Source organism: Dermacentor andersoni, chromosome 10, assembly GCF_023375885.2.
Source record: "Dermacentor andersoni chromosome 10, qqDerAnde1_hic_scaffold, whole genome shotgun sequence".
NCBI lineage: Eukaryota > Metazoa > Arthropoda > Arachnida > Ixodida > Ixodidae > Dermacentor > Dermacentor andersoni.
This window is the reverse complement of record NC_092823.1, coordinates 16,978,098-17,002,501: the sequence shown is the minus strand read 5'-3', so window position 1 is coordinate 17,002,501 and position 24,404 is coordinate 16,978,098. Positions and strand designations below refer to the sequence as shown.

Here is a 24,404-nt window from a genome sequence, read left to right as displayed (position 1 = left end):
GCGTACCTTTACGAGCATCGTGCGCAAGGAAAAGGCCGAAGCCATGCTGGATGACTGAGTGCAGCTACCTAACGAGAACGTTGCTATATTCACGGAAGAAATGAACCGTCTGTTCCGCCACGCCGACCCAGATATGCCCGAGGAGAAGAAAGTCCGCCTTCTCATGCGGCGTGTGAAGGAGGAACTTTTCGCCGGAATGGTACGAAGCCCACCGAAGACTGTCGACGAGTTTCTTTGCGAGGCCACTAGCATCGAGAAGACACTGGAAATACGGAATTGGCAATTCAACCACCGCACTAACTCAACAAGCTACGCGCGAGTTCAGTCACTGGCCACCGACGACCTGCGCAAGACTATCCGAGCGGTCGTGCGGAAGGAGCTACAGAAGCTGTTCCTCTCATCACAGCCTCAAGCGGCTTCGATTGCAGATGCCGTACGTGAGGAGCTCCAACAACAACTCGGAGTAGCTCCTGAATCGCCGCAGCCTCAGCCGCAAGCTATGACATATGCTGCTGTAGCCTGTCCTCACGTTCCCCCTCCGCGCCCACGGCAAGGCCCAGTGACAACACAGTTCCGTCGTCCACCACCACCCCCGTCGCCAGCACGCCAACCTGTCACCTCACATGGCATTCCAAGGAAGACTGATGTTTGGCGCGCCCCCACCACCATCCGCTCTGCTATCACTGCAGAGAAGCTGAGCACATCTACCGCCGATGCCCATACCGGGAGAAGGGACTGCGAGGGTTCGCCGTTAACGCGCCGCAACCACAGATCGGCGAACGACCTCGCGATATCGCCGACTACCTCGCCGCCACTGAGTGGAGCCCTCGACGACCGTCTCGTTCACCGTCACCAGGCTGCTTGCTATCTGTCCCTGCAGCGCCGACCATACACTGGCCCAGCCCGGGGCCGGTCTGCGAGCCCATATCCAGAAAACTAAAAGCAGCAACCGAAGGAGGTGCGGTTGCTGTTCGTCGACCTGACGAAGATCCTCCGCCGCCGACGAAGACACCAAAGAAAATACCTCGATGACATAACGACACGCCGCCGTCGCGACGAAGTCTGGAAGCAAAGAATACGCCGACGAAAGACGACCTGACGACGCCACGTATCAGCCACAAGCCAACGCGACGCAGCCACGATCCGACGCCAAGACCTAATTGTAATGCAAGACAAAGCACCGACATCGACGCGCTTCTCGACGGCCACGCAGTCACCGCCTTACTAGACGCAGGAGCCGATTACTCCGTCATGAGTGGACCCATCGTCGCCCCGTTGAAAAAAGTTAAGACTGGATGGGAAGGCCCTCAAATTTGGACCGCTGGAGCACACTTCATTCCGCCAACTGGAATCTGCACGGCAAGAATTACCGTTCATGACCAGACTTACCCTGCCACCTTCGCTATCCTCCAAAAGTGTTCACGAGACGTCATTCTCGGCATGGACTTCCTGATCCAACACGGCGCAATCATCGACCTGAAGTTGAAGTCGATAACGCTGTCGGAAGATCGAGCGATACCACTGGAGAGTTCTCGCAGTCATCATGCCTTAAGCGTGCTCGAAAGTCAAGTCAGCATCCCGCCTCGCTCCAGCATTGTCATTTCCGTCGGCACCAAAACACCTGCCGACGTAGAAGGCGTCATCGAGGGTGACCAATGTCTACTGCTTGACCATGAAATTTGTGTCATAAGAGGGATCACTCGACTGCACGAAGGAAAAACTGAAGTGTTGCTGACAAACTTCAGCCAGGAGTTCAAGCACATCAGCAAGGGCACGACAATCGCGTATATCGAGGAAATTGTGGAAACGAGCAATGCTTTTGTCCTCTGAGATTCTGCCGCATCTACCCCGCCGACCATAGTCCTCGAACCAGACTTCGACGTAAATTCAAGTCTCCCCATGAGCAAGCAGCAACAGCTCAGAAGTCTTCTCTGATGACACAAAGACTGCTTTTCGACGTCATCAAGGATTTGACAAACACCAGTTGGACGTATACCCCCTTTCGTGCATAGACGACGCAATGGATCGGCTCTGCAACGCTAAATACTTCTCGTCGATGGACCTCAAGTCTGGCTACTGGCAAATAGAAGTCCACGAGAGAGATTGCGAAAAGACCGCCTTCGTCACGCCAGACGGTCTCTACGAGTTCAAGGTCATGCCATTCGGACTGTGCTTGGCGCCTGCAACGTTTCAGCGCGTCATGGGCATGGGAACCTTAGGCGGCTTGCGGCAATATTAGAGGTCATTGAATCGTCAGGGCTCACTCTGAAGCCAGAAAAGTGCCGCTTCGCTTATGATGAGCTTCTGTTCCCAGGCCATGTCATCAGCAAATCCGGAGTATGCCCCGACCCACAGAAAACAGCTGCCATCGCAAAGTTCCCGCAGCCCATCGACAAAAAGGCAGTGCGTAGATTCCTTGGCATGTGTGCCTACTACAGGCGCTTTGTCAAGGACTTTTCATGCATCACTGAGCCGCTAATGCATCTAACCAAATCTGATGTCGAATTCAAGTGGCAAACGCGGCAAGCCGACACATTTCAAGAACTAAAACGACGCATGCAGTCACCGCCGGTACTTGCACATTTCGACCGATACCGAAATCCACACTGACGCCAGTAGCCTAGGCCTCAGTGCCGTCCTATTCCAGAAGAAAGACGGCCATGAACGGGTGATATCTTATGCTAGCCGGTCACTGTAAAAAGCAGAAGGCAATTATTCTACAACTGGAAAGGCACGCCTCGCCATCATTTGGGCTACAGCAAAATTCCGCCCTTGCCTATATGGTCGGCCATTCAAAGTCATCAGCGACCATCACGCGTTGTGTTAGCTAGCTAACTTAAAGGATCCTTCAGGACGGCTGGCGAGGTGGAGCCTCAGACTGCAAGAATATGATGTCATGGTCATCTACAAGTCCGGATGAAAACACTCTGACGCCGACTGCCTATCACGCGCCCCCATCGATCCCCTGCCGCAAGACGACGACGACGACTTCCTCGGAATAATAAGCGCGGAAGACTTCACTAAACAGCAACGAGCAAACCCGGAGCTAAAAGGCCTCGTCGAGTATTTGGAAGGGAACACCGATGTAGTCCCTAGGGCATTTAAGCGTGGATTGTTTTCGTACACGTTACAAAACAACCTGCTCGTAAAGAACTTCTCACCAGTCCGCACCAGCTACCTTCTTGTTGTTCCGTCAGCGCTGCGTCGAGAAGTACTACACACCCTACATGACGATCCAACCACTGGGTGCCTCAGATTCTCCCGAACACTGTCGAGGGTACAGGAAAGGTATTACTAGGCGCGTCTGACCGCCGACATCGCCCGTTACGTCAAGACATGTCGAGACTGTCAGCGACGCAAGACACCACCAACAAGGCCAGGAGGATTACTACAGCCAATCAAACCTACTTGTGGACCATTTCAGCAGACCGGGATGGATTTGTTGGGACCATTTCTGGCGTCAACATCCAGAAATAAGTGGATCGTCGTGGTGACGGACTATCTCACCCACTTCGCCCAAAAGCGGAAGCGGGTGAGGCTGATACAAAAGCTGAAACGTAAGAACAACGACCTTGAAGATCAGTCGCAATGAAATAACTTGGTTATTCACGGATTATCTGAAACACCGAATGAGACACCTGAGGCCCTTCTTACTACAGTACTGTGCATGCTGATGTCAAAGCTTGATGTCACGTGTAATAACATCGAGTGCTGTCACAGACTTGGGCTGAAAAGGACCGGGAAAGATAGAACTGTCATTATCAAACTGTTGTATTTTTTAACTAAATCAGATATCATAAATAACACACGAAAACTGAAAGATTTGAAAACATATATGAGTGAAGACTTTTCTGTGCACATGCGGCAGGTGTACAGATCGCTGTGACATAATTCTGCTGAACTCAGAGAAGTCGCAAGGAAAGTATGGTTGCATCAAGAGCACCTGGTTATCGACAGTGTTGGGTACAAGTGGAGCGATGTCAGAAAGTGCACTGTCAGGACAGCTGATAATATCGCTTCCAGAAATTCCAACTGACACCCACATAAAATGAAACTGAAAATTCTGAACTTTGATGTGCGCAGCGTGGTTAATAAATATGTTTGCTTCAACTGGCTTCTTGAATGTTACAAATCATCGGTAATATGTCACTGAGACATGGGTAAATGACTCCATTTCTGAAAGTGAATTTTTGCCCCCGGATTACTCTGTATTGAAAAATGACAGAACTGGTGGTCGTGGTGGTGGCATAGTGCTTTTTATTTCTCAAGATATTAGATACGTCTTGCTACCGGAGCTTCTTCACAGCAAATCTGTTTGTTGCAAGATCGACTTTGGTGGCTTTAGTATTGTGATTGGCATACTGTATACTGAGCACCAAATGATGTCAACTCACTCCAGGCTGTTACGGAATATATCGCAGGAAACAGGCTACAGAATAGCAAATTAATGATATGTGACTTTAATGCCCCTTGTATAGACTGGCATTCTCTGTCTTCAACAGGGTGATCGAGCCATGTGACTGTCTAATCAACCTTGCATTATCATATGACTTAACACAGTTCATTAGCTCGTACGCACGAGAATCTGCCATTTTGGATTTGGTCTTCCTGAGTGATCAGTTCTTGTATAGTGAATGCAACGTTGTCGAAGGCATCTCAAATTACAAGGTGGTAATTGTCTGTTTAGATGTTGCTCTAGAGCCCAATAAGCCTACACACAGTACTGTCCTTGACTTTTCTAGAGCTGATAATTCCATCGTCGCCTCGCTTGCACCATACTATTTTGATAAGTATGTTTTCGAGTGATGCCTTAAGTGTTGACGTGTTAGTTGAAATGTTTTGAAACATTGTCGAAGGATGCATAACTAAGTTCATACCCAAAGAGTGTATAAAGCGAAACTGAAAGCACCGATGGTATACTAGAGATACTATACAGTTGATTTGCCGGATAAAGTGTCTTCGCCGTGGCTCTCGCACCCGAAAAGTCCGACAAAACTCAATGCTAGCATCACCTAAGAACATTCTTAAGATTAAAATGCAGAAGGCTAGATACTACTGCTAAACAACACCCTGATGACATTCCTTAAAGAAAACCCATCCAAATTCTGGAGAACAGTTGTTCTTCCTGTGTTCAACTCAACTTCTGCAGTCATTAATGGACAGTCATGCTCTAATGTTGCCATTATCTCTGAAGTGTCCAATACTTATTTTAAATCTGTTTTTGTTGAAGATAATGGCATTATCACTTTTCATTGTGTTGATGCTTCAGCATGTTTTCCAAAACTTCAGACAAGAGCGTAGAACTGGCCACAGCTAAAGGGAACGATAAGGTTCCCTTTAGCTGTGGCCAGTTCTACATAGGGCAAATGGGGCGGTGTATAAAGCAGAGGTTAATGGAACATAAAAGGTCATTAAACGGTGGAATACTTCTAATCTTTCCCTACATTGCCAAGATTGTAATTGCATGCCAGAGCTAGATGAATGCACGATATTGTACAGGCACAAGAATGAAGATACGCGTCTTAGGGTAGAGGCATGCCATCTCTATAATGGTGGAAGTGCGTGCATGAGTCAGCCTTCGATTACATAAGGAAGAGATTAAGCGCCTTAACAGTTATCTCTCACGTAAACTGGCACATGTACCGACTGACATGTGACGGCACCATTCCAGAGCATGCACAGATGAGTTTTGTGTCTTCTTTCTTTTTTCGCCTCAGTGCTCCCTTCAGCTGATAGTCAGCGTTTGTGTTGTCCACTTCTCTTCTCTTGCGTCCTGCCTACACGCCTCACCTTTTTTGCATCATGAATCCTTACCAACTAGCTCAGCTTTCTGTCATTCTGAGTAATACTTCGTTAACTCAAAGTAGTAAAATTAGAAAAATATATCAAGATAAGCAGATTTTCGAGATAGGCAAAGTTGCGGAAACTGCAGTGAGCAGTCGAGTTTTCTAAAAAATTCACCATAAATGAACAGCTTTTCAATAAGAGGTTCTAAACTGGCTCTTCGTAAAGGTTTCAAAGAAAAAAACAACTTTCCAGAGATATCAACCAGCTCCATTTTTCGGCACTGCCGTTTTATTCAGTACATAAAAACTGTGCAAGGCTGGTCTGCTTCATGGTAGCACTTCGACCTAGAAAGGCATCCTCGAGCTGCTTCAAACATCACATGAGAGGATCATTCCCCCCGCTGTATTCAACTTTGTTTCACAGCAAGCAAAGCATGTTTCTTGCTTTGGCTTATGTCGGCGCTTCTCGAGGTCTTTAGTCATTGCCACCTTCCCCGTCCCCTACATTTGTAGCCATCCCAGCGACTTCAGTGACGGCAAATTCACAACCTGTCTGCATAGCACGTACTCATGGATGCTCACGTCACTTTCTGTAGCACCGTTTACGGTAAGTCCGTGCCACATGCATTGCAAATGCAAGCGACGTGAGCATTTATGAGTACGTGCTATGCGGGCAGCATTTATCGGAATGCATGCGACATGCGCGTTTTTATTCTACGTTACGTAGAACAAAAAATCCATACCGTGAGCATTGTGCAGAATAAAACTTAAACAGAAATCAGAACACCGCCAATGGTAAATCACAGGGGTTGCCTGAAGCGAACAAAACTAACTGTGTCAAGCGTGCTATTTTGCAGGGCCTGACCCTGCGCACGCACGAAGGAAGGCATGGAGGAAGGTTTCTCAGGTCACATGACGTGCCACATGGTTGCTCGACGAAGTTGCTATGCCACTAGGTTCCAACTAGACATTCGAGGAAATGATCCGCTTTGTGGTAGGCGCGGCAGCCTTGCGCGGGGCTTGTTAAACATTCTGCTAGCGGAGTTTTTGTCCTGCTCTTAGACAAGATTTCGAGATATCAGCACTTTGGCCCAAGAATACTGCCAGATGAAGGGCAAGAAATACATAGCACATAGGGGAAATTGTTCGGTGTCGTGAAAAATTTCCACTTGGACCATTTTTCGACATATGCGAGTTTGAGTTACTGTATTACTGTATTCGCACACCCCTAGACTCTTTTGTCATTGCTGTACAACATAAGAAAGCAACCAGAAGGTTCAGTACAGGGTCCTCATTAATACCTTGTCATTAGGGCATGCACGCACATTTAAAAAGCAAATGATGAGAGTGGAGGACTAGGGTTCATGGCTGCCACAAGCAACTCAGTATAATGGAGCCAGGAGGACTGCACTGCAAACAGTCTCATTTATGCCGTTTTCATGGACCGCGCAGAGCCTGCAAACACATTCACGGCAGAGCAAGGTGTCTCTCAGAATGCTGTCTTCAAATTATTTTGACAGTGAATGAGGCTACAAAATACATCCTCTGTGGTTTGGTTCATTCCATGTTATCTTGAGCAGTAGCTGAACAATGAATATTGCTGAAGCCAATGTTTCCACAAGGGCACTTTTCTTCGTTAGGATTACTGCTCACCATTTCAAGTTTCCTTTGAACTTGTGTCTTGTTTGAAACTCTATAAACTTGTCAGCTAACTGAGTTGTCACTGTATAATTGTTATCGTTAACACCATTATCGTCATCGTTAACACAGACGACAAGAAGCAGAAAGCGGATGCCGCAGTGCATGGATTCGGAAAACCTGAGACAGCATCGAAGGGAAAAAAACGCGCAAGATGACCACAGGCATGGCAACATGGCAACATGGTTTTCTTGGTGTCAGCACCTCTTTTGCGTGCACCACTCAGTGCGTACGGTGCTTTGGTGATGCATGGCGGTAGAATCTATGGAAAATAGCAACAGCATGGGCTGAGAACCACAGCGACGTTTTTGTGGATAGTTCATAAGTGGCAACAAATAAACTGATGTGTTGATGGGCAGAATGGTTAATTTTGGGGCTAATATAACAAGTTTTAATAATAACGAACAATTTGCCATGGTCCCCTGAAGATTTCACAGATGCCACCAAACAGAGCCTGCATGGCATGCAAACAATTTATTTTTATTCTTTATTGGCTACAGCGGTGGCCTTTGAAACACACACACAGATGCTGCCCCCCTTGGTGTTGCATGCATAATTGCCAAAGCTGCACGACAGGGCAGCCATCACTGGCTCCCAAGTGCACCTAGTGGCAGCGGTGGCTCTGAAACTATGGTGAGGCCTGATGACATAGCACAAAGGCAAAGACGGCAGTGCAGCAAGTGTTGCATACAGTTGTGCAAACAGGTGTCCTGCACGTGCCACACCTAAACGGGCACTTTTGTGGAGTGACCAATGGCTCGCAATGCCAAACTCGTACAGAGAGAGGTAAGCCATGCTTTGCAAACATTTTCTTTGCACTCAGGCTGGATTTCAGTGTGCTATAAGCAAATTATAAGGGTGGCACCACGCACTAGCTGCTGTTCCACTGTATTTGTCACAGAGGCATGCAGGACAAAGGAGTAAACATTTACTACTTTACCCAGGCAACTAGCTCTTGCAACAAAAATAGTTCGGGCCAGCTTGCTTTGCGATTAATATCACTGAAGCTTGGAGCAGCCTCTGGCAGCTGACTCGTGTGATTGTGCCCACGTGCCCTTTCGTAAACCGTAGCATGTCAGTGACCAGGGTGCACTGCTGATAGCAGTGAAGGCATTGTGGACATTTAGTGGGTTGGCTCTGCCTTGCCTGGCTGCATCCATGCGCATGTCGAGGGGCCCCTGGCGTGCCAATCCGAATCCCCGCTGGGGGTCGTCCATCTGCATGGAGGAGCAGCCACAGTCGACCAGTGCGCCGTCCAGGCTGCCCGGAGACACTCCGTGGCGTTCCAGCAGGGGGCCCAGCTCACTGAACCGACCCAGCAGGGGCACCAGGCGTCCCGCACTGCAGAGCACCATGCTTAGGAGAAGATCACCCATCCCCAAGAAGGCACGCGAGCAAGTCTTCTAATGGAAGGAATCGTCACCTTGCACTGCTGGGCAATCACTAAAACAGGTGAAATGCTATACTTACCAGTTCTACCAGTACTATACTTACTATACTTATAGCAATCTCACACCATTGGTCGCTTCAGCAAAGAGAGCATTGCCTCGCGTTATACCTTTCCATGTCAGCCGATTGTGTATCGACCTTTGCAGGATTACAGTGTCCTTATGCGGGCAATGAAATTTCAAATTTCTAAGTATGAATGTTGGCAGCACCATAAGAGATTTCAGAATAGCCACTCAAGCCTTTAAACCACTTCTTCAAGCAGCGAACAATATTGTAAAGCTTACTGTGACAAGCAAGCTGTTAACATACCTTTGTAACATGTGTGCGATATCACTTTACGCTTAGAATAAGCCACTGAAAGTATACAAGTTTGGAAGCATGATTTATAGAGGGTTGATTCAGTGGCCACGCATTCAAGGGCACCAGTGCAACAGTTGTGACTTGGTGTAACAGGCAAGGCATCAATGCAGGTGCTCTCAAAGAATGCTTGTTGGCAGTTTGCTCTGTGCCAGGAAAGCACTACAATCCAGCACTCGATTTTTGAATGATCTCCATAAACTATAGTTTCATTTCTGGCTGCCACAGTGTGCCCAGAATCTTCTAAAACTGGTCTCCTGAAGGTGACTGATCCAGAACAAGACCTTAGCCTGAACACTGCATTCGAAGAGAGCGCATGTCTCTAGGACACTATGGATACTATTGCTTACTATTACATTTATTATATTACTTTGTAAGAAGAGCAACCTAGTTGTTTCCTGGTATCTGATGGTCCAGCTGGTGACTCCGACACACATTATTCATGGAAAAATGAAGAATGCAGTACTACATGCCAGAAATGTTTGAACTCCTTGCATTTGTATATTCATTTCACATCTGCCACAGCAAATGACACTCATTGTATACTGTTTCAGAGCAACAGAATCAAGCATAACAATTCTTCAACACAGACCAATTCTGTTAGCATTGCTTGTTGGCAAGTCTAAGTATTGTGCAAACACCATGCAAGTGTGGATAGGTGCGCGCCACTGACAAACTTGGACAATCTAGTCATCACAAGAAGTGTGAACTAGTGATGATTAAGCTGCACATACATCTCACTAAAACCAAACAATTTTTTATATAACCTAGACATCCGCACACTTTAATTTAACGATTACTCGGACAGGGCAGAGATTAACAGCTGAGGTCTGTATGGGAACTACAGTTCTTCTGCAATAGGATATTTATGATGTTCAGAGCTTTATTTGCTTTTGGTGTCAGTACGACTGTGTGAGGAATAAAACTGCATTTTGGGAAATGTTGAAACTGAAAATTTGTGTTCTTTTTGTTTTAGCAGAGCGTGTATTCTCTGAACAGTAAGACTGGCTCTGGCTGTAACTGCCATGCATGCAAAAATAGTACTACCACCTTTTTCTTTCTGATGTAAAATAAAAACCATTTTTGTATAACCACTGAAATAGTTCGTTTACAGCTAACTGCATCCATGTTTAAGATAGAGCTATGCTGAAAGAATGGCAGCCATTTTGCAGGTCCTACACATATACTGAATGCTTCATAGGCATTGCCTTAGTGACTGAATTTGATAGCATCAATAACGAATGAATAAAATATATTAATGTTCTCTTTCATGCCAGAAAAAGCTGATCAATTCAATGAATTGATTTCTAAAGAGAACATCTGGAATTTGAGCATGTTGGTGCGGCACAGTGTTGCAATGGGCACCACACGAGGGCAGTGCTGCTCTCGTTCTTTGCTCTGTCCTCATGCTTGCTTCCATTTGTTTACTCGGGTGAAAGCCCTGTGTGCTCATGAAGGCAACTGTCCGGCGTTAACATACGACGGCAAGAAAACTTACATGACCAGACCACATTCCTGGTGTTAGACCTGCTGTGGCTCACACTGCGAAATCCTACGGTGAAAAGCAACAGCATCGGACAGATGCCGTGCCCCGCACCAAAGAACTGACTTTGTCCAATTCGGAAACCAAGTTGAAACCGACCTGGCAGGGGCCCAAAACTGACTTGGCCTACCCCCAATATTTGCATGGCCCACCCTCAAAGTTTGCATGGCCCAACCTCAATATTGACTTCCCCCGAAGTGCACATGACCATTTGGAAAGTATTTTGTTTTTATTTCGTATACCTCACAGGCTCCAGAAGGAGTATTGCGTGAGGGGGGCGTTACAGATAACAATTGTGGAGCTAAGGTAATCTATTTACTAAGGTAATCTATTTACTAAAGTGACTACTTACTAAGGTAATTGCAAATAGAATCAGGAACACCTTAGACTCCTGTCAAGCAAAGGACCAGGCAGGATTCCGTAAAGGCTACTCAACAATAGACCATATTCACACTATCAATCAGGTGATAGAGAAATGTGCGGAATATAACCAACCGTTATATATAGCTTTCATTGATTATGAAAAAGCGTTTGATTCAGTTGAAACCTCAGCAGTCATGGAGGCAATACGGAATCAGGGTGTAGACGAGCCGCATGTAAAAATACTGAAAGATATCTATAGCAGCTCCACGGCCACCGTAGTCCTCCATAATGAAAGCAACAAAATCCAAATAAAGAAAGGCGTCAGGCAGGGAGATACGATCTCTCCAATGCTATTCACAGCGTGTTTATAGGAGGTATTCAGAGACCTGAATTCGAAAGAATTGGGGATAAGAGTTAATGGAGAATACCTTAGTAACTTGCGATTCACTGATAATATTGTCACGTGGTGGTGACGTTGAAGAAAACAGTAGCAATACTGTGAACGACAAAACTAACATTTTTTTTTTACCTGTGCCCACAAGACAGGCTACACTTATAGCACAACGATAGCGGCGAACACGGTCGGCGATCGTCGAAAATCTGATCAACGGGTCAAGCGCGTCGGCTTTTATACATCAATCATCGAATGTTCAAGACTAATCGTTGGGACCTGCGTGCCTTCCAAAGTTCTACGCCATTTGCGTCAGGCGATGAAATCATATAACATAAAGTTCGGCTACAACAGAAAGCGGATAGAAGCATCGATAACTTTCCAGAAACTTCGGATACATGCAGGCGCGTCCCGCGCTGTGTGATAATATTTGTTAAGCGGCGAAACGTGGTCGCCCAATAAAGATAAGTACACGTGTCAATATTGCCTTGCTTAGTAACTCAGGGGACCAATTGTAATGCATGCTCACTGACCTAGAGAGGCAAAGCAGAAGAGTAGGTCTAAAAATTAATCTGCAGAAAACTAAAGTAATGTTTAACTGTCTCGGAAGAGAACAGTAATTTGCAATAGGTAGCGAGGCACTGGAAGTGGTAAGGGAATACATCTACTTAGGGCAGGTAGAGACCGCGGATCTCGATCATGAGACGGAAATACTAGAGGAATAAGAATGGGCTGGGGTGCGTTTGGAAGGCATTCTCAGATCATGAACAGCAGGTTGCCATTATCCCTCAAGAGAAAAGTGTATAACAGCTGTGTCTTACCAGTACTCACCTACGGGGCAGAAACCTGGAGGCTTACGAAAAGGGTTCTACTTAAATTCAGGACAACGCAACAAGCTATGGAAAGAAGAATGATGGGTGTAACGTTATGGGTTAACAGCAGATTGGGTGAGGAAACAAATGCGAGTTAATGACATCTTAGTTGAAATCACGAAAAAGAAATGGGCATGGACAGGACATGTAATGAGTAGGGAAGATAATTGATGGTCATCAAGGGTTACGGACTGGATTCCAAGGGATGGGAAGCGTAGCAGGGGGCGGCAGAAAGTTAGGTGGACAGATGAGATTAAGAAGTTTGCAGGGATGACATGGCCACAATTAGTACATGACCAGGGTATTTGGAAAAGTATGGGAGAGGCCTTTGCCCTGCAGTGGGTGTAACCAGGCTGATGATGATGATGAAACAATTTTAGCACAATTGCTTACATAAATACACAACAATAAAGTTACGAACAAAAAAACTAACACAGATACTTGTGTTTAGCTAAGTACTAGCCAAATATTGCACTGATTTTTTGTCTGAAGGTTAATGGGTGTCAATGTCAGCGATGTTATCAGGAAGACCCTTCCACAGCACAATTGCACATGGCAAAGCTGAGTAGTTGAATGCATTGGTGTGACCGAAGATGCATTGGAAACGGAGATGATTATGCAGACTTCTAGATGTGTTAAAGGGCCGAACGAGTGGTACAGTAGATGGGCATACACTATGCATGATTTTGTGCAGAAGACAAAGCAACGCTATATTCCTGCGTGATTCCAAAGATGAAAGTGACAACGACAACTTGATGTTAGTTACTGTCGAAAATGAGCTATAATCTCTAGCAATGAAACGTGCAGCACAGTTTCGGATCGACTCGAGAAGGTGGATTAGATATGCCTGATGAAGTGACCATATAGAAGCAGCGAAATCAAGCTGGGGTTGCACTAATGTTTGGTAGGCTATCTTTCTGGTGAGTGAAGGAGCGCTGTGAAGGTTACATTTTAGATATCTGAGAGTGCGCGATGCTTTAGCCATTATTTTTTCAATGTGGAATGACCATGAAAGGCTAGGTGTTAGAATAATGCCAAGGTACTTGCATGAAGATGTGCAAGCAACGATACTATTGCCAAGTGAGTAACTGAAAATAGAATAAGGTTTTTTGCTAGTTAATGTCATTAGATTGCATTTGTTAGTGTTCAGGGTCATTTGCCAATCCAAACACCAGTTAGTGACACATTGAAGGTCATGTTGAAGAACAATATGATCAGCGGGGGAGCAGATTTGACGGTAGATAACGCAGTCATTTGCAAATAGTCGAATATTGGATGTATCGTTATATGGCAAGTCATTGATGAAAATCAGGAAGAGTAAGGGTCCAAGGACACTTTCCTGAGCTACGCCTGATGTTACGTTACTGAAAAGGGAAGAGTACTGGCCAATGACAGTGGATTGCTTTCGAAAAGACAAAAAGTTTCTTATCCAAGAAATTGTTAGTTTGTCAAGGCATGAGAGTTTAGAAATGAGGCGACAGTGAGCAACGCGATCAAATGCTTTAGAGCAGTCTATGAGTACTGAGTCAGTCTGAGCATTGCCGTCCATATTTTCAAAAAGATCCGTAGTGAATTTGATTAGTTGTGTCTCACATGAAAGGCCTTTTTTGAATCCATGCTGATGTTTAAAAAAGAAGTTATTACATTCTAAGTGATGAACGTTATTAGTAAAAATGATGTGTTCGAATAGCTTGCAGGGAATGCTAGTTATTAGTATATGGGATGGTAATTACATCGCTCTTGTCACCTGACTTAAAGATGGGTGTGATTTTGACTTTCCAATCATTCGGCAGCTCCCCTGTTGACAGTGACTGCTGAAATATATGACTAATGATTGTACTGGAAGGGACTACTGTATACTTTAGGATTTTCGTGTTAATGCCATCAAATCGAGAACTAGTTGATAATTTGAGATTGTTAATCAAGAAGCGATTCCAGCGGTGGTTACAGTAATAGGAGTCATATTGAAATTGAAATTGATTTCATTCATTATAAATTACAGGTTATAAAAAAAAATAATATACAGAAGGAGGTCCCCTAGTCAATGACTGTATCGGGTCCTCCTGTTATCTATAAATATGCGTTTTCTAAAGCAACGAATAGAACTACATTAAAATCATATATAAGCAAACATGGAAGAAAGTAAGTACTGGAGAATGCAAAACAAGATTAGGAGTTAGTTACAAGAAATCTAACAAAAGAAATTATACAATTGCAAGGAGCAAATGCAGCAAAACAAAATTTACTAAGCAAATTTAACAGTAACGGACAACACATTTTACCCAAACATGCAATACAAAAAAAAAAGAATTTCAAATATACATGACCACAAATTCAACAATAGAAGCAACAAAAAATGGCTTCGAAATACACATGACTATTAATAAATGAAAAAGGTATCAGAACAGCGGAATATTTGAAGTAATAAGAGTGAAGAAAAAAAGAAAAAAGAAAAGAAGAAAAAAAGTTAATGTTAAATATTTTCTGTTAGAAGAAAATTCTTTAGATGTTTTTAAATATGGATGTTGAAAGCGAAGTTTTGACGCAAAGTGGTATGGAATTCCAAAATTAAAAAAATGAACTGATTGTTTGCCATACTTAGTGCGCACCTGAGGTAAAATGAGATTATTGTGTAAAGCAAATCTAGCGACATTAGCGTTTATCAGGCATGTTTTAGGAATTATACATGCAGGAACTTCATTATTCAATAACTTAAAAATAAATATACCCAGATTATACAACACAGTTTCTTTGACAGACAGAATGTTATTAGAGTGTAGCGATGGGAGAGCGCTAGTATTATAGGGACTAGAGGTGACTATTCTAATTGCTTGGTTTTGCAAAGCTTCAAGTGAACTGAGGTGAGTAATATATGTATTTCCCCAACATATTAACGAGTAGTTAATGTGCGAGGGTATAAAAGCGTAATAGTGCGAGACAAGTGTAGAACGGTTAAAGAATTGGCGGGCTCTAATCGGTAACCAAATGACGTAAACAACTTTCTTTTTAATATTCGAGAGATGATAATGAAACTTGAGGTTAGACTCTAGTTCTACCCCTAAGGATGAGCAACGAGTGCTAGAAGGGATTAAATGGGAACCAAGAATCAGCAACGGAACTGAACAAGATGGTACAATAAACTTGGTTTTCGAGGGATTAATAACAAGATTATTATTTATACACCAGTTTGTAACCTTAGCCAAGTCATTATTGAGTTTAGTAACCAAGAAAGAAATATTTTATCGTAGTTAATAATGGTTGTGTCGTCGGCGTACAATACACAGTGTGAGGATGTTAGACAGTCAGGCAGATCATTAATGTAAATTAAAAATAATAAAGGACCGAGAATAGAACCCTGTGGTACCCCTAGGTTAGTAACCTTAGCTTCGGAAAAAACATTCGAAATTTTAACTATGTTATGTCTATCGAGGAGCTGATCGAGGCACATTTATCCAGTCAACGAACAAGGCTGGCGGTTACGGAAGCAGGGAGGTCCATTCTCTTACGCCTGGGGCTCTCTGCCCCTCTGAGCCATCCGCCGCCTGAGACTGTGAGCTTACCCCATGCCATCCGGAGAAACATCACCGTACGTCCTCTACCTCGCAATATGCACCCAGTGCACCACGCAGAGCGAAGGGAGGCCCGCGCCCTGGCCATACACAAGCGATACGGGACTTTACCCTCTACAGCCTACACGGACGCGGCTTCTTACTCCAGACACGCAGCCACAACAGCCACCGTAGTCGTCAACAAAGAACATCGGAGCAGCATTTCACTCACACGAAACAATCCCCTCCAAGCCGAGGAAGCGGCCATAGCCCTCGCGCTCTCCCAAACAGAGGTTGAAGTCATAGTGACCGACTCCCAACAGGCGTGCCGCAACTTTGCCAGCGGCAGAATTCATACCACTACGCTCCGGATCATCAATCAAAAGCCGCCAACGAGATCAGTCATGATCATCTGGGCGCCAGCTCATCAAGGCATTCCTGGCAACGAGGTCGCCAACCACGTGGCTCGAGATCTGACCCACCGAGCCGACGCCGAGGAATCTGAACCCGAGCGCATGCACCCTCTAGTCTCTTACCAAGACATCACACAACACTACAAGCTCACCCGCAGAACATACGCACCCCCACACAAGTCACTACCTAGAGAGCAGGAGCGATGCCTCCGAGCTCTACAGGTTAATACATTCCCCCACCCAACCAGAAATCACCTCATAGACCCTACAAAATTCTCTCCGCAATGCCGCTTCTGCGCAGAGCCCGGGTCCCTCAGGCACATAGTAGGGGGTTGCAGAGCGGCTCCATTAAATCCTGCGGACCCTTACCCCACTAACGAGCTTTGGGAGAGAGCCTTGGCCAGCTCCGACCTCGAGGATCAGCAACGGCTGATTGCGAGGGCCCAGGACGCGGCCCGAGCTCAAGGCATCCTGGAATGAGGACGCCTCTCCAAAGCTTCATTCACCGAATAAAAAAGTTTATTCTCTCTCTCTATCCTGCAGATAGATTCGTAGTAACATTAGTGCTGGCCCAGTTATGCCTAGAGCTTCCAACTTTAAAAACAAAATGTGATGGTTAATAGTGCCAAAAGCTTTCGTAAGATCAATAAAAACTGAACCAGCAAAATTACCTTCATCAATAGCTTCCTTTAAGCGATCTGTTAGGGAGATAAGAGCAAGATCGGTCGAATAGCCAGGACGAAAACCATACTGAGAATTGGAAAGACTATTAAATTTTATCATTATCACCTTTTTAGCAGCTTACGCCTGCTTTCCCACAGGCTTAGCAGGTGGCTGTCCACTGCTGGTGTTTTCACCATCCGTGTAATCTTTTTTGATGCCTGCCCGTGTTCTGCCTTAATGAAATCGGACCATTCCCCCGTGGAATCCCGTTCGGCATTGGGTAGAGAGTTGTGTAGTCGGAATTTTGTCCAGTTTGTCAGCGTCGTTTCCTTTGCCACCCAGCGTAGTTTGAGAGTCGATAGGGAAATGCTGATGAGGAAGTGATCACTTCCTAGATTTTCATCTAGGTTGGTCCAGGTGGTGTCCCTGATGTTGCGTGTGAGAGTGAAGTCCAGGAACGTGTCTCTACTTTGGCTGTTGCCCATCCTGGTGGGCATGGTGGGGAGGGTGAGCAGGCTCAGCCCCAGCCTGGATGCAGTGTGTTCGAGATGTGTTCCCTTTGGTGTGTCTTTTGGGTAGCCCCATACGGTGTTGGGAGCGTTGAAATCTCCCAGCACCACGAGGTGGTCCTTGGCACCCGATATTTTAAGAACCTCCACAAGGAGTTTACTAAAATCTTCATTCCCGTTTTTGAGGGGACTGTACAAATTTACTATTACAGTTCTTGCCTTAATTTTGCCTCTTTTTAGAGGGAATAATCTTATTATTTGATGATTGATCTGAAGATTTTCTATCTGCTCTGCTTTTGCCTCGATACTCCGGCTCACCAGGGTGGCAACGCGGGGATAATTTCAATTTGGCAAGGTGTAATGTGCTTGCAGCTTGACCACTTTGGGGCCGATTTCCTGCAGGCATATTACACCAGGTTGGATTGGTGCGCCGTTCATATAATTTTGGAGTGCGGCTGCCCGCTTGTGAAAAGTGCGGCAATTCCATAGCCAAATATCTAATTGTTCTGCACTTTTCAATTTAGTTTCAGCTATGATGTACGAGAGCCTTCGCGTCGTCCTGACCCGCCTTTGATGGTTTATGGGTGATTGGGGTAGCAAGAGGACACTTATTAATTGCTCTCTGCAAGCCTCCCACAGCCTCATTTACATATTGTTTCTGGATTCTTAACTCCTCGCCGATGAGTGATTTTATGTCTGACATGAAATTCGTTAAAAGAATCGCAATGCTACTCATATTTTCTTGGACTTCGTTCTGGATCTGTTTTATAAAGTTGTGTGTGAGCGTGGGGATGCCATGAAGTTCATAACCTCTTTCCTTACCTACTTCCATTTCCCTTTCTTGGGTGGGATGTATTTGTGTCTTGTGCCCGTTAGGGCTGACCGTCGAGCCAGAGGCCTGCAGCATTTTAAATGTGTTTTCGAACTTCTTTTGCAATGAGGAGATTGCCAAGTAGAATTCTTGGTGCTTTGCCTCCATTTGGATAAATGCATGCCATTACCTGGGATATATTATGACGCAGTTACCTGTGAATTTTTTAGATGCAAGCACAACGTGACGAGGTATTTATTTCAACATGTCCGTGATATGTTGCATATGTCTCTACTACTGCAGTACTCATGATTCTCACACTTCTTTAATGTAGAGACTGTTGCAAGTGATGTGTACATTACAAGTGTTACTGTAAAAAGGTCGGTATGTTGAAGGTTGAAATAATACAGAAAGGTGCAGTCTTCCTCTAGTGCTTTTATTTACATGTCGCAACTACATTTGTAGTGCTAGCTTGCACTGTAGAAATATTACTGTGTAACATTCCAGTTACTGAGCTCTGCTATTTACAATGGAGCACACTTTGTTGAAATCTATCAACTGCTCATGCGTGCACACCCTTCATGGGAGCCACAGCGTTTGACATGTTGGATGACCAGTTGGACGGCATTTTCGTCACAAGAAAGGAACATTGCGGTTGTTGTGAGACACAATGGTGGAGAACCTAGAAGGTGCACATGTAACAGCATGTCCAATGGGGTGGAAGGTGTGAAGTGCACTGTGCATTTTGGCTTTTGCAAGCTTCTCTGCACGAGTAGAAAGCGAGGCGACAGGGGCTTATGTCTATCATTGCACAAGGGCACAAGAGAACTCTCAGCGATATGAGTAAGAATAAAAGCTACAGAACTGCAGGCTACATGCATGGCACACAGGACATCTAGTTGACGACAGCAGCAGCAAGCAAATCATGACAGACATTTTGAAAATGCACTTAATTTTAGTATGCTTTCGATCTTATATGTCACCAATAAAGATACTGTATCACTTATTATAAATGTAGACTTTACATAACCCTTCACTACAGAACCTTTATGTTTCTCAACAAATCATGAATGCTTTGCATTAGCACGTAGACATCAACTACAATTGAGTATGGAAAATGCGTCAGCAATTTCTTAGCATTAAATGCACAATGCCATTATTTGGCATCTGTTAGACCACCACATCTTACTGACACTACAACTGTGTGTATGCACTTAGCGATGCTGGCTCTTCTGTTGACGTCGCAGCTGCCATCGCATGCTCCTCAAGTAACCCATGTGCTGCACACGGGTTTTTATTTATTTATTTCAAAATACTGTAGGCCAATGCTTGGCCCAAGTAGGTTGTGCCGAACATGCCAATAACAGTGTTTCGAACAGTCCGCCGTTTCAAATAATGCATTCTAGACCCCGTGTTTCGGGGCAAACCGTGCAGAATGGGCTCGTTGTTACCGTCGAGCTGACTACTACTGCTGCTGCTGCTGCTGTCGTCATCACTGTCATCATCTGATTCTATGTCGCTCTCAGAAGGGCGAAGGTTGTGCAACACAGCACATTCAGCAACAATGTCGGCCGCACGTTCCGGCTCGTAGAAGAGGGTGCGGTACCGCTGCAGACAGTGGAAATGGCTCTTTGAGATTTCCTAGGTATACTTTGTGGCACAAAATACATTTCTGAGCCACAAAGTATACCTAGGAAATCTAAGCACCAACTTGCCCAAGAAGTCCTTTTGGCTCTTTGAGAGCCTGATGCACCTCTCCACCATGGAATGCATGGCGGCATGTGCTGTGTTGTACTGCCCCTCGGCTGTCTGCACTGGAGGATGGCCGGGAACTGCGGTCAGGAGCCACGGCTCCAAGGGGTAGCCACTGTTACCAGCACAAAGATGGAAATATAGTGCACTGAGTATTCCACCGACGAGAGGCAAGTTGGCAACAGAGGAAAGCTACAGCATCATTCAAAAAAGGTAGAGTTCAAAAGTTGTGAGTCCCAAGCAAAAGCACGAGCTGAGCACGTCTGTACCCGATACAAACTGTTAATCAATTTACAAGCGCACCACTCAGTGCCTACCAGAAGCAGAAGACATCAACACTTGTTGGTGCTACCAATGACACAGTAGTAGCACTAACGTATGTACATTTCTTCTGCTTATGGCAGGCATTGGGTGCAGTAGCAGCACTAATACGTGTTGCCTTCGTCTACTCCTGGCAGGCACATGTTAACATGCTTGTAACTGAAAACTTTGAACATTGCTAATGGTGGAAGTAAATGTCTTAATTTTTTCTACTCCTGGCACTTACTGATGTGCTTGTAATTCACTTAAAAGAGTTTGTGTTGGGGCGGACACGGCATTCTGTTCGCTACTGAAGTGTGACTGTGCCAAAAATATGTTTAGAATCTCACCGAGGAAGTATTCCCCGGGATTGGCAATGCATCCTACTTGGAACTGCCAGCGCAGCTATGTTGTCTGCCAGACAAACAAGTCGTAGTCCGACCCTGGTTGCATAGGGTCCACAACCAGGATCCTCATGTACGCGCCGCAGATTCGAGGAAATATGTGAACAGAGAAAGTGCCCATTGACAAGGGCAAGATAACTGTCAAAAAGAATCGGCAGTAGAAAACATGAGGTGTACTTACAAAAACACAGTTGAGGGCGTAGTATCCCTTGTGGCACATGAATGCAGCCTTGCGCTCACCCGTGGGTGTGATAATGGCTATGAGGCTGTCATCCACGCATCTGATGATGCCGGGAATAGCACCGCGCCGAATGGAACCCTCCTTCATAGTTGCCTTTTCCTGGGCTGTTTTCGGAAAATGGACCCACTTGTTGTGGGCCCCTGCATTTACGACAGCCTCTGCCACACGTCACATGCACTCGCTCACACGGATTGTTTCCTTGCTCCCTACAGACGCTTGGAAGCTTCCAGTGGTAAAGAAGCGCAGCGCACACAACAGCTTCTGCTCCACCAACTGTCCCATCGCTTGCTCCACTTCTAGCTCCCCCGCCAGTTCCTCGCAATAGCACTGTTTCCATCGACAGGCGAAAATGCCATCGAAAATGGTCATCCGGCATGTCAAACACATTGTCTGGCTCTCCATGTCCACGTTGGCGACGGCAAAGAGCCACCGCCATAGCGATGAGAGGGGCAGCCATCTTTTATTCCTTTGGAAATGACCTTGCCTCTGGCCGTGCCAAAAATGTATGACTCATGCTCCGCATAATGAGTGCGACAACGTCGCTTTGGTGTTTCTGGTTTTTGCGGGTTCCTGACGTTGCATGATTGACAGACAAAATGGTCATGGCCTGGTCATTTTCGACCAATGGCAGCATGGTGATGGCGGCAAAAGGCATAAAAAAAAGCCATAGAATTCCTACAAAATCGCACCCCCCCTGCGACATGGTGCCCCAGAAGTCCTCATCACCAACAGAGGAATGGCTTTTACAGCTGAGCTCACGCAAGCGATTCTGCAATACAGCCAGACAAGCCACAGGAGAACAACTGCCTACCACCCGCAGACAAATGGTCTTACGTAGTGGCTAAAGACTCTCACTGACATGCTAGCAATGTACGTCAACGTCGAGCACAAGACATAGGATGCCCTCCTGCCATATGTAACCTTCGCTTATAACACGGCAGTGCGAGAAACAATGCAAATCATGCCTTTCAAGCTGGTTTACAGAAGGAACATGACGACGACTCTGTATGCCATGCTGCCACATGTAACGGATGAACAGAATCTCGACATTGTCGCCTATCTCCAGCACGCCGAAGAGGGCCGACAGCTTGCCCACATGCGCACCAAGAACCAGCAAAGGACCGACAGCCGGCACTACAATCTTCGACTACGAAACGTGGAATACCAGTCCAGTGACCATGTTTGGGTCTGGACTCCGATACGCCAATAAGGTCTTAGTGAGAAACTTCTGTGATGCTACTTCAACACTACCAGATCATCCGACGAATTGGTGCACTGGACTATGAGGTTGTGCCAGACCATGTTTCGCTATCACAGCGGCGCCGCTCACAACCTGAAATAGTTCATGTTGTGCGGCTTAAGCCGTTCTACCAGTGCTGACAAACTTTGGGACTCTGTTTCTTTGTTACTTTTTCTTTGATGAGCTTGCTTTTGCTTTTCACTCTGCAGTTATGTTTGCAGCATCGCGACAATGCTTTTTAAAAGGGGAACATTGGTACATGTACTTGTTTATCTTTCTTGGGTGATCGCTTTTTCGCCGGCTAACGGAGGTTAAACATTATCGCTCAGCGCGGGACGCACCTGCATGTATTGGAAGTTTCTCTAATGTTATTGGTGGTTCTATCAGTTGTCTGTTGTCACCAAGCCTTGTGTAATCTGATTGTATGCGTGACACAAATTGTGTAGTACTTTCTGGAAGACACGCAGGCACCAGCGTTTATTCTGGAACCTTCGATGACTCATGTATAAAAGCCGACATGCTTGCCCTGCAGATCAGTTTTTCTATGATCGCTGGCTGTGTTCGCCACTATCGTTGTGCTTTGAGTGTAACTTGTTTTTTGTGGGCACTGGTTCACCCCATAAAGAACTTAGTCTCGTTATTCACAGTTTTGCTACTGTGTTCTTTACCGTCATTACTACGTTACAATAGACAGAGTTCACTAGCTAGCGAATATGAGCCCAGCTCCTATTCCGAACACATCCCTTTGCATACATTTGTGAGGATAAACAGATCATGGCATTAAGAGCACACGCAATGCATGCAGGTGTTGTAACTTCATCTTATACATCAGCAGGTAATTTCTTGAAAGCGGTAGAAAATGCCAATATTGAAGAAAAAGAACTGAAATATAGCTTATGTGGTGACGCCAAAGAGCATGCTGAATATTTTGAACATTACTTTTATCCACATTGACTATATCACGCAGTAATCTCTACAGTTGCTAGTTGAAAAGTGCACTGGCTGGGACTGTGAAATTGGCAGCATCTGTAACACACCTTGAAAAAGAAGGCTTGAGTTTACAATGTACATAATTGTGTACAAAGCGTCTGAAAGGGTTAAGTGGATAAATAACTCCTCACATGCCTTAGCTGCATGAAAACAACACTACCTTTGTGTTTGCTTGTTATATTGCTTGTTCATTTTCTTTCAATAAACTTCAGGGGGAAATAGCACCATCTTTGCTAACTGGGGCGTGGAACCGGCGGCATGGTGGGCGCGCTTACCAGTTTTCTTCTGGTTACGGTCATCAGGTCAGCAGGTCATCACATCGAGTGTACCGTTTGCGGGAGCCTCTTCAGTGCCCACTTCGGATGATGAAGTGTGCTTGATAAATGTGACCGAGGCACCGCAACGCTCGTCAAGTGAGGATTTCTGGATGTGCCAAGTACCAACTTTTTTTAATATTCTGGATGAGTACACATTTAAACAGTACATCTGTGAGGCATCTCGAAATGACGGTACAGGTCATGTTCTTGACTTTTTTTGTAATATGCCTAATACTATTGTACCCAATGTCCATGTTTTGCCCGGTGCTAGTGACCACAATATAGTTGTGGCTGATGTAAATGTTGACAATATATCTGCTCCCTGAAAGGTTGCCAGAAAGGTGTATGTATATAGCAGAGCAAATTATGAGGCAATTAATTCGGCATTTGAAACTTATTTCCCCACCTTTGATAACACTAGCAGACGAACTGAATACTGAACAGTTATGGAATGTGTTTTAAAAAAAGACTATTTCACCTGCGTGAAACTTTCGTTCCCATTCGAGTGTTGTCATCTAAACGCACTAGGGATAAACCATGGTTTAACACTCAGCTGCATACTCTACTGCGACATATAAGGTGAATGTACAGGAAATGTTAAAAAGATAATTAATTGGAAAACAAGTGTGAGCTAATAGATTGAAACTTAATTTTCAATATTAACCAAAGTAACTAAGTATTCTTACTTCTCGAGCATAAGTAAGAAGTTCGTAGAGGACTCGAAACAGTTTTGGAGATACGTTCGTTTCAATAGTAA

General features: G+C 45.2%; 1 protein-coding gene across 7 annotated transcripts in view; it reads right to left on the bottom strand.

The window, feature by feature from the left end:
- Positions 1-24,404, bottom strand: part of LOC126519322 (12S rRNA N(4)-cytidine methyltransferase METTL15) — a 131,700-nt gene that overhangs the window by 75,230 nt on the left and 32,066 nt on the right. For 6 of the 7 annotated variants that reach the window (XM_055065118.2, XM_055065119.2, XM_072284955.1 and 3 more), the window contains exon 4: positions 8,631-8,825. The exons of the other annotated variant lie outside the window; for it this stretch is intronic. In XM_055065118.2, coding sequence (XP_054921093.1) covers positions 8,631-8,825 — 195 coding nt within the window. The remainder of the gene's footprint in view (positions 1-8,630; positions 8,826-24,404) is intronic. 7 annotated transcript variants of the gene reach the window in all.